Genomic DNA, 15,373 nt, shown 5'->3' on the forward strand with positions numbered 1-15,373 from the left:
ATCCTTATTCAAAATCGAAGATATTTTAAAATCCATGATTTTAAAAATCAAATTTAAAACCCACTGCATATGTGCACGTTTGCCTAAATTTCAAAATACAGGGTTTAAAAAAATAATAATTTTATATAGAGAATTTTACGTTTCCTTTTTTTAAAAAAAAATATATATCTGACCTGTGGTATATACTTTTAAAAAATATTATTATAATATTTTTAACCTGGTAACTTAATCATGATTAAAATTCTGACCCATTTCTTTTGCAATTTTCATTTAAATATTGTTTGAAAAAAGAATTGGGATGGGGTATTGGGGCCCAACTTATTATAACAACTGGATTGGACAAGGCCACAAACACAAACAGGGCTAATATTTTTAAAGTCCAATCCATTCAGGTCAGGCTATATCTGATTGAAAACCCCGACCCGTGACACCACTTCTGTTCATCTCATCCCCTCTGCGTAGAGGACTAAATGTTTTTTCATCTTCTATCTTCTAAAATAGAGATTCATGATCTCTATTTTCAAAAACTTTCTCCAACTCATACCCTCTAAATATTACCAAATACTCTATTTCTTTAATTTATTTCATTTTCAACTCATTTCCTTTAAATATTAAGAAATACTCTATTTTTTTAATTTATTTCATTTTCAACCCATATCTTTTAAATCTTACCAAATATTTCATTTCTCTAATTTATTTCATTTTCAAATACACACACATATATATAATTAATTAATTTCATAATGTATTAACTAAACTTAATTAATTCGCTAAACATAACACAACTACATGTGTATTCGACTCGTTTATTTAAAACAATACATTTATTTTGTCATCAAATTGCAAACAAAAGACAACATTCATCAAACAGACATAAAATATAAATCAAGACAAACATAAACGACACATGATTTAAAGAACAACACACAAATAGACCATTAAAAATACTAATATTCCGAATTACTGTACTCCTCCCACAAATGGTCAATAAGAGCATCTCGGAGTGCATAGTGAGCCGATTTATCTTTTATTTTACGACGGCGTGCAAGAAACTCTTGAAATCGGACATGCTCATCACGTGCCATTTCAACATCTGGGATGGGTGCCTCGCGATAATATGTGACTGGCACATTCAATTCTCTTTCGTCTTCAATAATCATATTATGCATTATAATGCATGTTGTCATGATATCATGCAGCACTTGTTTGCTCCAAACTCGTGCAGGTCCAGTGATTATCGCCCACTTTGATTGCAATACTCCAAATGCTCGTTCAACATCTTTTCTACAACTTTCTTGTCGTGCTGCAAAATATTTCTTCTTTGGACCTTGTGGATTGTGGATTGTTTGCACTAGAGTAGCCCACTTTGGATATATACCATCTGCTAGGTAGTACCCCATGGTGTATTTTTTTCCTTGTATGACATAGTTAGCAGGGGGAGCTACACCATTGGCCAAATTAACAAAAAGATGAGATTTTGATAACACATTAATGTCATTGTTTGAACCTGGCAGACCAAAGTATGCATGACATATCCACAACTCGTAATCTGCTACGGCCTCCAAAATGATGATTGGTTTTCCGCTACGACCAGCATATTGTCTAGCCCAACCCGTTGAACAGTTTTTCCACTTCCAATGCATACAATCTAGGCTTCCTAGCATCCCCGGGAATCCACGTTGTTTTCCAATAAGGAGAATCCTTTCAATGTCCTCAGCATTTGGAGACCGAAGATGCCAGTCACCAAAAACCTCCACCACAGCTCGACAAAATCTTTTTAAACTTTCAATCGCAGTAGACTCCCCGATTTTAATATACTCATCCGTTGAAGCTGCCGCCATACCGTATGCTAAGATTCGCATTGCAGCTGTTATCTTCTGGTATGGGGACAACCCGGGCCTCCCCAACGCATCTACTTTCTGTACGAAGTAATTGTCATGTTGTTGAATTGATTCCATAATTCGCAAGAATAACCGACGAGACATTCGAAAACGTCTCTTGAACATTGATTCATTGTACATTGGAGACTCAGAAAAATAGTCATTGTACAAGCGTTGTTCGGCAGCTAATCTGTCTCGATTAATCACAACATGGCCAGTGATCGAGCCTCGACGGTGCAAATTATCACTTTCTTCGAAGTAATTGGAGACAACGGTAGCACTGTTTATGAGCTGGCTTAAAATAATTTGTTGTTCGTCAATGCAATTCAACTCATTCTGTATGTTGGCACTAGGTTGATCCTCGTCGTCAGATGACGACGAGGACGCATAGAAAGAAAAACTTGAAGGACCTCCTTCATGAAAATTCATTTTTGAGCAAGTTGAGTAAATTATCAAGAAGTCACTGGTCTTTAAATAAGTGGTGACACTTATTAGTTTAGTTATATTATATTTTAATTTAATTTTAATATTATATGGAATAAAATCCAACTCATTTTTTTTGTCACGGATTGTGTATTTCAATAAAGCCAACTGAGATGCATTTCAAATAAAAGCCATGTAATCGGTTGTCTAGTGGTGTCTAGTCACAATCAGAGACAACTCAATAGCCCACTCTTGTCTATATACTAGCTGTCACGGGTTGTGCATTTCAAATCAAAGCCATGTGATGGGTTGTCTAGTTGCTGTCATCTAATAAAGAAACTCTATAATATGTCAGAGATGCATTGTACATTTAAAATAAAGTTCTTTCAATACACACCTTTAGATCAGATTTAATTTTAATTGAGACCGTTGATCCAGATTTTTTATCAAAATGTTTTGGCTATAAATTGAAGCATCATACGAAGCATTGAGACCACTCCTACAAATTGAATAATTATTTACAATCAAATGACTTCATCTAAACGTGGGGTTGCCTTCTCAATCGAGGAGACAAACTACTTGTGATGGCTTATCTTGATGTCTCCCAAAATCCAATAATTGCTATAAACCAATCACGCGATAGGTTATGGTCACGAGTGACAGCTACATACAACGAACAACTCGCTGGTAACTCAACAGAGCCTCGAAGTACTAAGGCCCTCCAATGTCGCTGGTTCAACATAAACAAGATTGTCCAAAACTTTAGTTCATGTGTTAGCCAGGTGGAACTTAGCCGTCCAAGTGGTGCTTCTGAGAAAGACATTGTGAGTAATTAATTTTTTTGATCATATTTCTGTGAAACTATATTTTTTTACTTTATGTGACTAAGATACAATTCATACCTTGTTATAGTTGGATCAAGCAAAAGCCTTATTTAAGCAATCAGCTGGGTCGACTTGGCGGTTGGATCATGTATAGTCTTTGCTTAAGGACCAAGAGAAGTTTAGGTCATCAAACGCTATTTTACCTAATTTCATACCAAACCACAGGAGTATCGACTCATCCCAGTCTGACTATTCTCCCAACACCGAATCACCGACACCAGATTCTCCAGGGCTATCTGGGTTTGCTATAAACCTGGATGAAGATAATACGTCAGGAGGGACTTCTCAGCGCCCAATTGGCATAAAAAAGGCCAAGGCCAAAAGAAAAGCTACTGAAGAACACTTGAAGGACATCTCCACCATGGCCAAATGTACTGAGAAAATGGTAGCTGTGATGGAGAATGCTGAGGTACATCGACAACAACTCATTGATATTGAGAAACAAAGGAATGCGATAATGGCTTTTAAAGAAGAAAATAAAATACTAAGGATGAACCCTATGTGCGTTGATGAATCAATCTGTGCATACTTGATAAAAGAACAACAAAAAATTTGACAGAAAAGAATGGAGACGGCGGATGGCTCTGACGGGAATTCTACACCGTTTGGGGAGTTCCTCAGAGGAACTTCACCATCCGAGTCCGACCTTCCACCGTACTAATTTACTCTCATGATTGCAATGAACTAAAAATATGTTTATCTTTATTGTTGTTGTGTGTGTGTTTTTTTTATTGTTGGTGATACGTCACTTTTAGTATTGTCTACGTTTTTATGTCTAAAAATATCACATGTTTATCAATTTAAATTAAGTCGATAATAAGTGTTTGTAATAAATTGTGTTATGTATTTCTGTGTCATTAAATTGTTCACTAGTTCCATTTGATTATTATTATAAATAATAAATTATAATTAATTCATTAAAAAATTAAAACAACGTTTGATAAACAAAACCGACCCACTTCCAAGCTTTATCTTGGTCGACCAAAGCAAAATACGCTTTGGTCGACCATGGTATGCTTTGGTCGACCAAAGCACATGCATGTGCTTTGGTTTGTGCTTTGGTCGACCAAAGCGACTAAAGTCCATGTTTTGGTTGGTGTTTTGGTCGATCTAAGTGTGGGTGTGTGAGTCGACCAAGTTTGTGTGTTGGTCGATCTTTTCTTCTTCAAGTCACCAGTCGATCGAGAACAGTGATACTTCTTAATTTTTTTTTAAAAAGACTATATTGCAATTGTTATGATGACATTTCAGTAATTTGGTGGAATCTCTATATTGATCTTCAAATGAATAGTGATCCTCCAAAAATAGAGGATCACTGTTACCGTCTCTAAAATGGAGATTGCATTTGGAGTTGGGTTGGAGCACCAACCCATACTTTATTTTGGAGATTTCCTCCAAAATAGAGATGGGTTGGAGATTCCCTAAGGCTTGAAAAGAAGAGCATTCTTTTCCAGGGATTTCTGTTTCAAGAATCTTGATTCTTCAGAACCACTACCACCTACACAGTAATCTCCCTTGGCATCGAGATGAACATAACATGTTACGGATGGCGTATTTTTCTAACAAATTAAAGCAGAATAATATATACGGCATGAAAAACGACATAGGCAGAGGAATGTGCAGTCCAGTCAAGACACCTTAGTATATCCAAGAAAGAAAAGTGAAACCAAGCCAAGATAAAATAGTAATCTTAAATTTGTAGCTACCTACAAACCATGGCAACTAGCATTTCAAGTATAACACAGACAAGATTGTATGCTTTGAGTTTTAGTTAAAGTGCACTTTTAGTTGAAGGCATATAGTTCAAACATAAAGTTCATACAACTCATACCAACCACGAAAATATACATCCCCGAAACGACATGTGAGTTCAAAAAGTTGCAAGAGTTTAGCAAAACAAGGGTTCTCAGTATGGTTGGCTGCACAAGAGTAAAATGCAGGAATTACGGGCAACCAGACTGAGGCCTATGTGTCTCATCCACGTTGATCCCATTTCGATTATAAACAATTAAACAACCACTGCCCCTTCTTTTAGAAGGCAATTTCCTTTTCTTTTTTGATGGTTGAATTTCAGGGTTCAAACCAGGAGCCTCAAAATTGGGCGTCGAAAGCCTTTTCTTTTTTGATGGTTGAATTTCAGGGTTCAAACCAGGAGCCTCAAAATTGGGCGTCGAAAGCCTTGGTCCACTCAGATGCAACTCTGTGCCGACATCGGACTTTCTCCATTCTATGGCCTTAACTGCAAAGAATGATAGACCTGAATTATTAGTTAACTGCGACCTCCGTTTTTCGAACAAACAATCAGTAAATTTTCACCGAATCAAGAAATAATTCAAGAGCACGAGAAATTTTATAATTACTAAAAAACTTAAAAATATATGGGTGCATACATCCATTGAGTATGTTTTTCAAACATGTCTGAAAATGAAGTAAGTCTACTAAGTTCATTTAATAGAAAAGCTTTACAGTGACTGGGCTATATTAATCGCGGAACAGTCAAAAACTTCAATATTCTAGTGCACAACAAATATAAGTCTCAAAGAAATAGAATTCCATGATTGACAAAGACCACAGAAGTTTAACCAAAAGACTCCTTTCGTATTCTGATTCAATGCAAACACTGTGAAATCTAAATGCTGTGAAAATTAAAATTTCACACCTTCTGAGGGATCGAGAGATCCTGGCATGGATAGGATCACCACCACCATTTGGAGGTGCAGGACGAGTAGGCCGCTTTCTCACATAGTTCTCTTGCAAAGGTTTTGGAATTTGAAATGAAAACTGCGACAACCGAACCCCTTCTTCTACACACTTGGGATGCTCATTAAGATACCTTGAAAGATAGTGTCACAAGTCAGCACAAAGGCATGTAGGAAAACAATAAATCAACACTCTAAAATAGTAGACACCAGCATTTTATACATCAAGTTTATACTGGAGCAGAAAAAATGGTACCTCCGAATTTCCACCGTCGACCGTAGCCTCTTGCCAGATGGTGCAACATAATATCTGTAAAGAATGGTGATAGAAGAAAATACAATAAGAGCGTCATTTCTTAAACATAGTTTAAGTTAGAATAACTACTTAAATAGAATTATAAGTAACATTGATGCTGACAACAAAAGACAAAGCCTCTCCAAGTGAGCTATTCAAGTAGGCAATCAATTTGAAAAATATTTGTCTAAAACTCCTCTTCTCGTCCTAGAAGAACTCTTCCATATCTATTCGGTAAGTGCCATCCCTGGTGCAAACTTCCACGACAAGCAGAGCGCAGATTCTGCCACAGAGGAATTAATTCAAAGGCTAAAAAGTTTCTCTTTATTTACATGTATTCATTACACTTTTTGTTTTTGGTTGGGAAACTATTTGTAACATTTAATGCTTCAAAATGCCCACAGGAATTCCAAATCTGGATGAATTCAACGCCATATTTGAAATTTCTACATCAATTGACCACACCTCTAATTTTTATTCTCTCACCATCATAACTACCAAAAATTCTTGTCCCGTAATTCCCATGTTGCAAAATAAAGCTGTTATATAGCATGTTTATGTATCTATTTCCACATAGTATGGGTCATAATTGGAAGGAAAAGAAAATGAAATAAATATTTGAAGCACCAGATTAAGATGAATCTGAAGTTTGATTGAGCTCCGAAATCTATTTTCAAGGATAAAAAATAATGATTGGAATTTTTTTTGGTAGGAAACTATATTATATTTATTAATTAGAAACAATAATTATAGAAAGCGGACAAGTAATACACACTGAAAGAGAGAAAAAAGACAAGCTGTGGTCCGATCAATAACATACATGACTCCAATTCCTCAATAAGTTTGAAATCGAGAAGTTCTTAAACTCTACGTGCTTCACAATCTTGACGTAACATTTATAACCGACTCTTCTAACTGTCAAATATCTGTCTATTTCGCTCCAACTAAATTGAATAGCAAATATAATGAACTATTACTATCCAAAAAATTCTACCCTTCCCACCAAGATCGCGTCCAAGATCTGCGGTAAATAGTCAGTGCGAAAATCTTGGAACTACCCAAACCAATCTCATCTCCCCCAAAGCTTTGAACTAAAAACAACTCATGAAGAAACAATGAATAAGTAGATGATCCAGATTCTCCACATCATTCCAACACAACACACCAATTCGAACAAAGAGCACACGAAAGCTTTTTTTTTTGCATCGTCTCAAAACTAAAAAAACTTAATCAGCACCGTGGTCCACGAGAAGACTTGAACCTTTGGTGGGATCAAAACTTTTCAAATAACATGAAAGAGAGAAAATACAGGAAAACCACTAACTAGAAAGAAAGACTCATAGAAGGATTTGACTGAGAATACTCCAGAAGGGTCATCGTCCCTAATCCTGATATTATTAACCCCCTCAACCAATCTGACCCTCTCTAAAGATCCTAACAAAGAGCTCAACTGGTTCACTTCCTCATCCCCCAGATCCCTCCGCATATGCAAGTCCCAAGATAAAGGCGAAAAGGAGGAATAATCCTCCAACCAGGACAAAATGAGGATTGGCGTATTATGAACCGACGAAAACTGAAATAGAATAGGATAATGATAGGAGATTAAGAAATAAAAAGCTAAAATTTGGACCGATTATCCAGTTTGAACATCCAAAGGTCATTTGGTTGGGTCAAAAGGATGTCTATTTGGTCACATGGTCATCTCGTTTGGGAAAACAGACTTCCGTTGGGTCAATAGTACATCCATTCTAGGGCAAACGTGGTGTTTCGGCGTCTAACGGCTATGCCTCTTCAAAAAAAGCCACGGGAACAATATAGAACCATCTTAAAACCTTTGGATACATATAAATGCATGACCGATGATTCAAATGATAGAAGTGTTGAGTTCAAGATCAAACCAGGTTTTTGACAAATAATTTGCTTGAACTTGTGCTATCACTTTTTCTTTCTATCTTTATAGTCTCGGGCTTTTAGGTGAAATCTTGCTCTAACAATTTGAAGGATTGTAGTGTTTAAATTTTGTGTGTAGGCATTGGAGCCTAGAGATTAAATTTCCCAAACCTATTAAAACGTGGTGGAAGAATTTTAATATCTTTACATTTTTGCAACTTTCTATTGAATATTCTACATTCAAGTATTGTTATTTTCACTTAGCTTTATTTGAACCCTCCATTAGCTACGTTGATGCAGCACAAGTTTATGAGATTTCATATTATTCATTTCCTATTTTAAAATTATTATATTTTTTGTATTAGGATTTTAATAGTTTAGTTGTTTCCATATTTTAGTTCAATGAGAACGTCATGTAAGTCTATTACTTGTATCCAAACATAGAATTCGACATTAATAACATTTCAGTTTCATAGTATTTTCTCTACATTGAGTTGGATTTAATTGTTTCATTTGAAACTCCTCTCCTGTTGCCCCAAAAATGGCAATAGAGACCAGGATTTTCACCTAAATTTGATGGCCGAGGATGGTTCTAATGGAAAACAACCAGTCGACAACAAACTACAGATTGACACAGTAGAACGACAAATCAACAGAGCCAAAATACGATTCGGTGGCATTGACAAAACACTTCGCAATCTCATTAAGTTGATGACCGCGTTGATTGAAGAAGTGAGGCATGGCCGTAGAGAGAAGCTGCCAGATGCAGATAATAATTGCATGGAGAAAAGCAACTTCGAGAAAGATGACGACGGGGCGATTGGCTGCCTAGAAAATTCTATGCACGTAGATCCAAATTTGCAAAACACTAGTGGCGATGCTCGCTTAGATCTATAGTCTCCGCAATTGAGTTAAATTTAAATAGTGTACCACATTGTTCTACCAAAAAGGCATCTTCCGAAGTTGTCTGCAGTACTGCTCAAAAGCATACCACGGATTTGATTCATTCTCCTACTGATGTTGGTCATGATGAAGAGAATTTTCAGAGCCTATCCAACAGGTTAATAATGAGTTGGAGAAAATTTTAAAGGAGGTTAATATTCAACATAAGTTAAAAACTAACAAACATGGCCTTGAGAAGTTTTTTAATAAAGGAAATTCGGGTTTGGTGGATTTGTGCAAGAAAATTGGTTCTGTTAGAGTTCTAATGAAGATTGGTGATAATGCTTTTAAAATTGATCTTTAAAATTACATGAATATCTCCAATATTTTGAGAAAAAACAACTTTGATATTTTCGACTGCTTTCCGCCAGGCTAGTAAACACAAGGACAAGTATTTTTCAAGAGGAGGAGATTGATGCAGCACAAGTTTTAGAGTTTCATATTATTTATTTCTTATTTTATGATTAACTGCATTTGGTATTAGGAATTTTTTATTTTAGTTGTTTCATATTTTAGCTTAATTAGAACTCTATATAAGTTATTACTTGTATCCAAACATAGAATTCAACATTACTAATATTTCATTTTCATAGTATTTCTGTCAATTGAATTGAGTTCTATTATTTTTTTAGAAACACCCCTTCCGCTGAACCATACATTGAGATTATATACACAATATTCGGCAATGGAATAGTCTCAACAACCATTCAAAGGACCAAGTCCGCGAGATAACGTAGTATCAGCTCCTTGTAGCAGTCGAATCAAATGGAGGCTCCATCTTGATATTTATTCAAAAGTTACCTGACAGGTATTACCCATTGCTAATTAGAGTTTTCATACACTCCATTAATTTATTGCAGTGTTTTAAATAGCGCGTGCTATAGCGCATTCAAGAGAGGAGCGAGCGCTACATATTGCTCGTGCTTTTGTGTTTTACATGAATATTGTGAGCTATTCGTCGGCGAGGCGTGCCTTTGCGCCAATAGCGTGCTATTTAGGCCAAAATTAAAAGCCCGATCCTCTTATCTTGATTTCTCGAACCGAGAATCCATGAATGGGGATCCTGATGCATATAGATACAAATGGTCCAATGGGAGCAAGAATTTCCAGGAAGATTTGGAACTTTTCGGGAACTAGCACGGCTCTTCTCTTCTAGAGAATCCATACATCTCTTATCAGTGAATGAACAGCCATCTCTCGAGCACAGGTTCGGCCTCAATGGGAAAAGAAAATGGAGCACCTAACAACGCATCTTCACAGACCAAGAACTACGAGGAGTCCTGGCTCTTCCCACTGCTTGGGAGCTTACGGTTTCATGTTCTATTTCACTCCCTTCCTTATAAAAAAAAATCATCCTTGGAAAATTCATGGATTTTGGATAAAGGGGGAAAACGCTTTTTCAATATTCCGATGGAGGTTCTTTTCACCCTTGTTAGATACCGAAGTAAATGGTATCTAATAAGTTTTTTGACCCGCCCTCCCTAAAATATTATATTGGTTTTTTATTTAATTTTTGAATTCCGTTGTATCAAAATTGGATTCTGCTTGATTGAATTCACTCAACAAAATCCAATCTAAATAGGATTTAAAAACATAACTTATTTTGATCATTCGAACGAATCAAATAGTTATGAAGTCATATTGACAGGCTCTACTCTTGTCCTAGCCCTGCAACTCAATTCAAACAAGTAACAAATTGAACTACTAGATTTAATTCATCAGATATATCAAATGATTTCGAAAGCCAAAAATTAAACGTCCAAGCTATGACACCAAGCTCCTCAAGCGAAGAACTCGTCCTCTAAGTATTCAGGGGATTTCAGACTCCAGAGGCGAAATTGGAACCCTAGATCTGATTTGGTTATTTCGATTGACTTATTTTGGCATGGCATGTAAAGATGAATTATTATGGTTTCATGGCTAATTATCTCACTGATTTACTTATATAAGTATATTTCTATTTTTTTAATTAAATAAACTAATAATTGACTTGCACGAATAATTTACGCTACGTACGACAGGACAAAAATGCTCATGCCAACGCTACGCTTTTTAAAACATGGTTTATAGTAAGACAAACCAATTGGCATATTTTGGTGTTCTTAGCTGTAATAAGGAGTCAGATCCATCTTGGTGAATCAGAATGAAAGGTTTCACTATCAGTAAAATAGTCCAACCAGTATCAAAGAACACTTTAAAACTCTTCATCACCTTGCTAAAACAATGATGCTACATTGCAACTGTTCATCCAAGAAATTAATGTTTTCAACAACAAATGGACTAAATCCAATACATGGAATCGACAGAAAAAATTCATATATAACACAAGAAGGCGACAAAAAGTCCAGAAAAAACGAATATGATGAAATACTCAAAAGGAAAAGGCCAGTATGAAATAGCGGCCATCTGATGTTTTTCTTTTAATAGTTTTTTTATATATATATAAAGAAACCATATTATATTGATTAATAAAATGATTTACAAAAAGCGAACCAGAGGTCCACATAAGACGAAGTGAGATCCATAGTCAAAATAGATTAGCATAATACTAGACCCAAATTCCTAGTTTTTCTTTTAATAGTTTATATTTGAAGCGCTCCATTGTATTGCAACAATTAGATGATGAGTGTTTAAACTATTAAAGAATCATAATTTATTTTTTGGCACATACCTAATATAGAATTTACCAAGACAACTTTTAACACAAATTGCAATTTCAGCAGCTTAATTACACATCATTATATCCATATAATTTCAAAGAAAATGTTTCCTTCTATAAAATGAATAATAATTCATAACAGGGAGAACAAATCTATCTTGTATAATCACTGTTCAGAACGTTTTTCAATCACAGTAAACGAAATTCGATTTGCAGCAGGTGCTAAATTAGAATAAAATTCCTATACTTTAAGGGTATGTTTGGTGTGGGTGATAAGTAAAGGATAGATTATTAAACTCATGTTTGTCTCATTTTTTATGGGTCCAATTAATCAAGAAGTTAATGATAAAAAAAACCTACTTGCTTGAAAAGGTATCACATTGTTTTGGAGGGATTGACAATCCAATTGTATATCCTTACCTTGAGTTTTGACATCAATTCAATTAATTATCCTATCCTACACACCAAACATAGTCTAAGTATTTATTTGAATGAATCAACTACTTTCAGATTTAATTTCAAAATAATTCAACGAGTGAGTTCAAGTTTTCCTTTAACTGTTATCTCTGCGGTTAAAACATAAAACAAAAATTGAATAAACAAAGAATTGAAAGTCATTGGATACGTACACATCTGCAAACCTAGTGCTTCCTTCACCTCTGATTCTCAAAAGTCGTTGCCACCCAGGAGGGGGTTGAGCAATGCTCGGTTTGTCGATCGCCCAAAGCCTACTGCCATCTTGCGTTATATCAGGAGGATCATCACATGATATATCTGGCTGCCATTCTCGAGCATTTTCACAGATAAAGGGTTGTTCCATTATGTGTTCTCGTATTTCTTCATACTTTTCCTTTGTCGGAATGAGTCTCCATTTAAAACAGTCGGCGCATTGAACAGTGAATGCCCCTATAGATGGCAAAACCCTTGGTGTTGGATTTGAAAAGGAATGCGGTCTACGGAAAGATATAGGTCTACAACCAATGGGGTCTGGAACAGTTTCAACTTCACCCGCAACAACAGCAGGATCATAAAGCACCAACTGCAAATGAGAACTATCAGAAGATGGATTTTCTTTATCTACTGTCCCACTAGTTTCCTTTTTGGCAGGACTAATATCTCCTTCATTCTGAGAAGGATGGATAGAACAATTTGAGGCATTCAGTTCTCCATCCACATTTTTCAGGTTATCGTCACTTGCCGAAGAATTGATAATATTATTCTTCCTCTTCAACTTAATGGTGAGTTTCAATGAACGCGGCTCTGTCTCAGTCTCCATCACTTAATCTGCTACAATATGATCAACAAAACATGTACCTTTAAAACAGACTTCAAGAATTTGTAGAGCATTTGATGAACTAACTTGCTAGGAAATTACTGTGATATATTGTGTATCAATTAGCGAAAGAAATGCCCAACTCTCAATTCAGAAAGCGATAAATTCTCATTAACTTGTCGCAGTCATTCTTTACTTTCCCAATGACTCATCCCCAGAATAGTCAAAATAAGACCAACTTCCTCTCCCTCTCACGGAAATAGAAGTAAAAATCTGCAGAAACTGATTTAAGTAACCGTTTGTAAGTCCCTCCAAATTAAGCTAAAATGCAGGATTTAATTAACTGATGGCCATTAACCATGCTAGATGCACCAACTTATTTTCTGGGAATCTATCAAATAATAGTAGATAAACATAATAGAGTTATTCGAATATACAAAGAAAAATTCTGATTGAAAATGTATTCAAAGGGCAATTAGGACGATTTTATGACCATCCCTCGATGCTAAAAAGATATGAATGCTCTCTGAAATATACAGGTGGCAAAGAAAATACAAAATATAGTGGTTGATGACTCCATAGTAAATTAATGTGGACACTCCGCTCAACAAAGAGGGCCCAGCAAACAACACAGCTGACATATTAGGAGGCCAAGAATTATTAAATATATTTACACTATCTTTGTTTGAATTCAAAGATAGTTCCAGCATCACTAAACCACTTTCATAAATACAAGGTAAGGTACTGCATGCCATGCGATCAGATATTTAAATCCTTCAATTCAGTTTTTTCGAAACTTGTGCTACAAAAATTATTTTGTAAAACAGAATAATCGAAAAACAAGTCTTCTCAAACATCGATAAACCCAAACCTATTCCTTCGAAACTACAAGATCAAAAATTAAATAGCCCACAGCATGCCGCAAAAGAATGTTGTTTTACTGGCAGATATCTATGCCTAAATTACACAGAACCAGTTAACAATACTTATGAAAGACATTTTGACTGAAAAATGGATAGATGATATTCTTTCGAGAATAACATAGCTCGAGCAATTAACTTTTATGCTGCTTTTGAGCTTAAAATCGAAAAAAACGGAGTCTCAGGTCCATGATCAATGCCAAAATATATCTTCCTTGAAAGCTAATAACAGATACTAGAACATTAGCACCCCATTGGTAAATAGAGACACGAAGAAAAACAGTCTCAAGGGACACAGACCACAGAAGCATACGCAAAGAAAAAATAAATTTCTGACACAAATAATGCATATTTCAATTACTGCAAAAAAACTTGCTGAGAAATAAAATCATTTTCAAGAAAAAAAGAAAAAAGGATGCAAAAAGGTAGCACAAGAATGATCAAAACAAAACCCATTTTCAGAATCTATAAAAATGACACACACACACACACACACACGCAAAACAAAACCCATTCATTCAACGAAATAACTCGAACATTCACGACATTACCCAAAACATATACTCAAACAATAAGAAATCTATATCTCAAAAAATGCACAAGAAATCCAAGAACAACAGAATCATACAAACCCTGAATACCAACATCAAAGATCCAACCAAGGCAGCTAAACAAACAAGTAGCCCAAGTAAAAATCTTCAAACAGTGAAGCACAGAGACAAATATATAAACACGAAGTCCCAAAATGGCCAGTGAAAATTACAGAGAAAAGGATCGGAGGAACAGGAACTGAAATTAAACAAAAACCCGAGAATCATTCGATGAACCAAAGCCAATCTGGTACAAAGAATTCATTTTACCTGCTCTTGTAATGCTGTGTGCGGATGTTTTCTCCTCCTCGGGATGTGAGAGAAGAAGAAAGGAGGAAGAACGGAATTGGACGTTGTTTTACATTGGATTTCTTCATTAAAGACAGTAAATTGTGGAAATTCCAGATATTACAGATTATTGTGATAAAAATAGTAACATTTTCAAATGTTTTTTTAAAAGAAAAATCAAATAATAAGTAAATAAATGTGTATTTGAATATAATAGTTCAAAATAATATTTTATTTTTAAACATAAATTGAAATACAAGTGACAAAAGCTATAAATATTTATTTTTGAGTAGGTCTCATGTGAGACCGTCTCATCGATCTTAATCTGTGAGACCGTCTCATCGATCTTAATCTATGAGACGGGTCAACCCTACACATATTCACAATATAAAGTAATACTCTTAGCATAAAAAGTAATAATTTTTCATGGATGACCCAAATAAGAGATCTGTATCACAAATACGACCCGTGAGACCGTCTCACACAAGTTTTTGCCTTTATTTTTTTACTTTATAAAAATCAAACTAAGAATTATTTTCTTAAATAAAATATTTTTTTCTAAAATTTATCGTTTTTCTTTATTCCAATATTTATCAATTTTAGCACACTCGATAGATTACATCAATTAAT

At 35.2% G+C, this 15,373-nt stretch overlaps 1 protein-coding gene and 1 pseudogene across 1 annotated transcript; both read right to left on the reverse strand.

Moving 5' to 3' along the window:
* Positions 1–814: 814 nt before the first annotated feature.
* LOC140817812 (protein ANTAGONIST OF LIKE HETEROCHROMATIN PROTEIN 1-like) lies at positions 815–2,309 on the reverse strand. Its single transcript, XM_073177600.1, has one exon. The coding sequence runs from the start codon at positions 2,307–2,309 to the stop codon at positions 948–950; it is 1,362 nt and encodes a 453-aa protein (XP_073033701.1). The 3' UTR covers positions 815–947.
* Positions 2,310–4,989: 2,680 nt separating this feature from the next.
* On the reverse strand, positions 4,990–14,846 carry LOC140817756 (methyl-CpG-binding domain-containing protein 2-like; annotated as a pseudogene).
* Between the last annotated feature and the right edge of the window lie 527 nt (positions 14,847–15,373).

The sequence above is a fragment of the Primulina eburnea genome, chromosome 17 (genome assembly GCF_022965805.1).
Source record: "Primulina eburnea isolate SZY01 chromosome 17, ASM2296580v1, whole genome shotgun sequence".
In the NCBI taxonomy this organism is placed as follows: domain Eukaryota; kingdom Viridiplantae; phylum Streptophyta; class Magnoliopsida; order Lamiales; family Gesneriaceae; genus Primulina; species Primulina eburnea.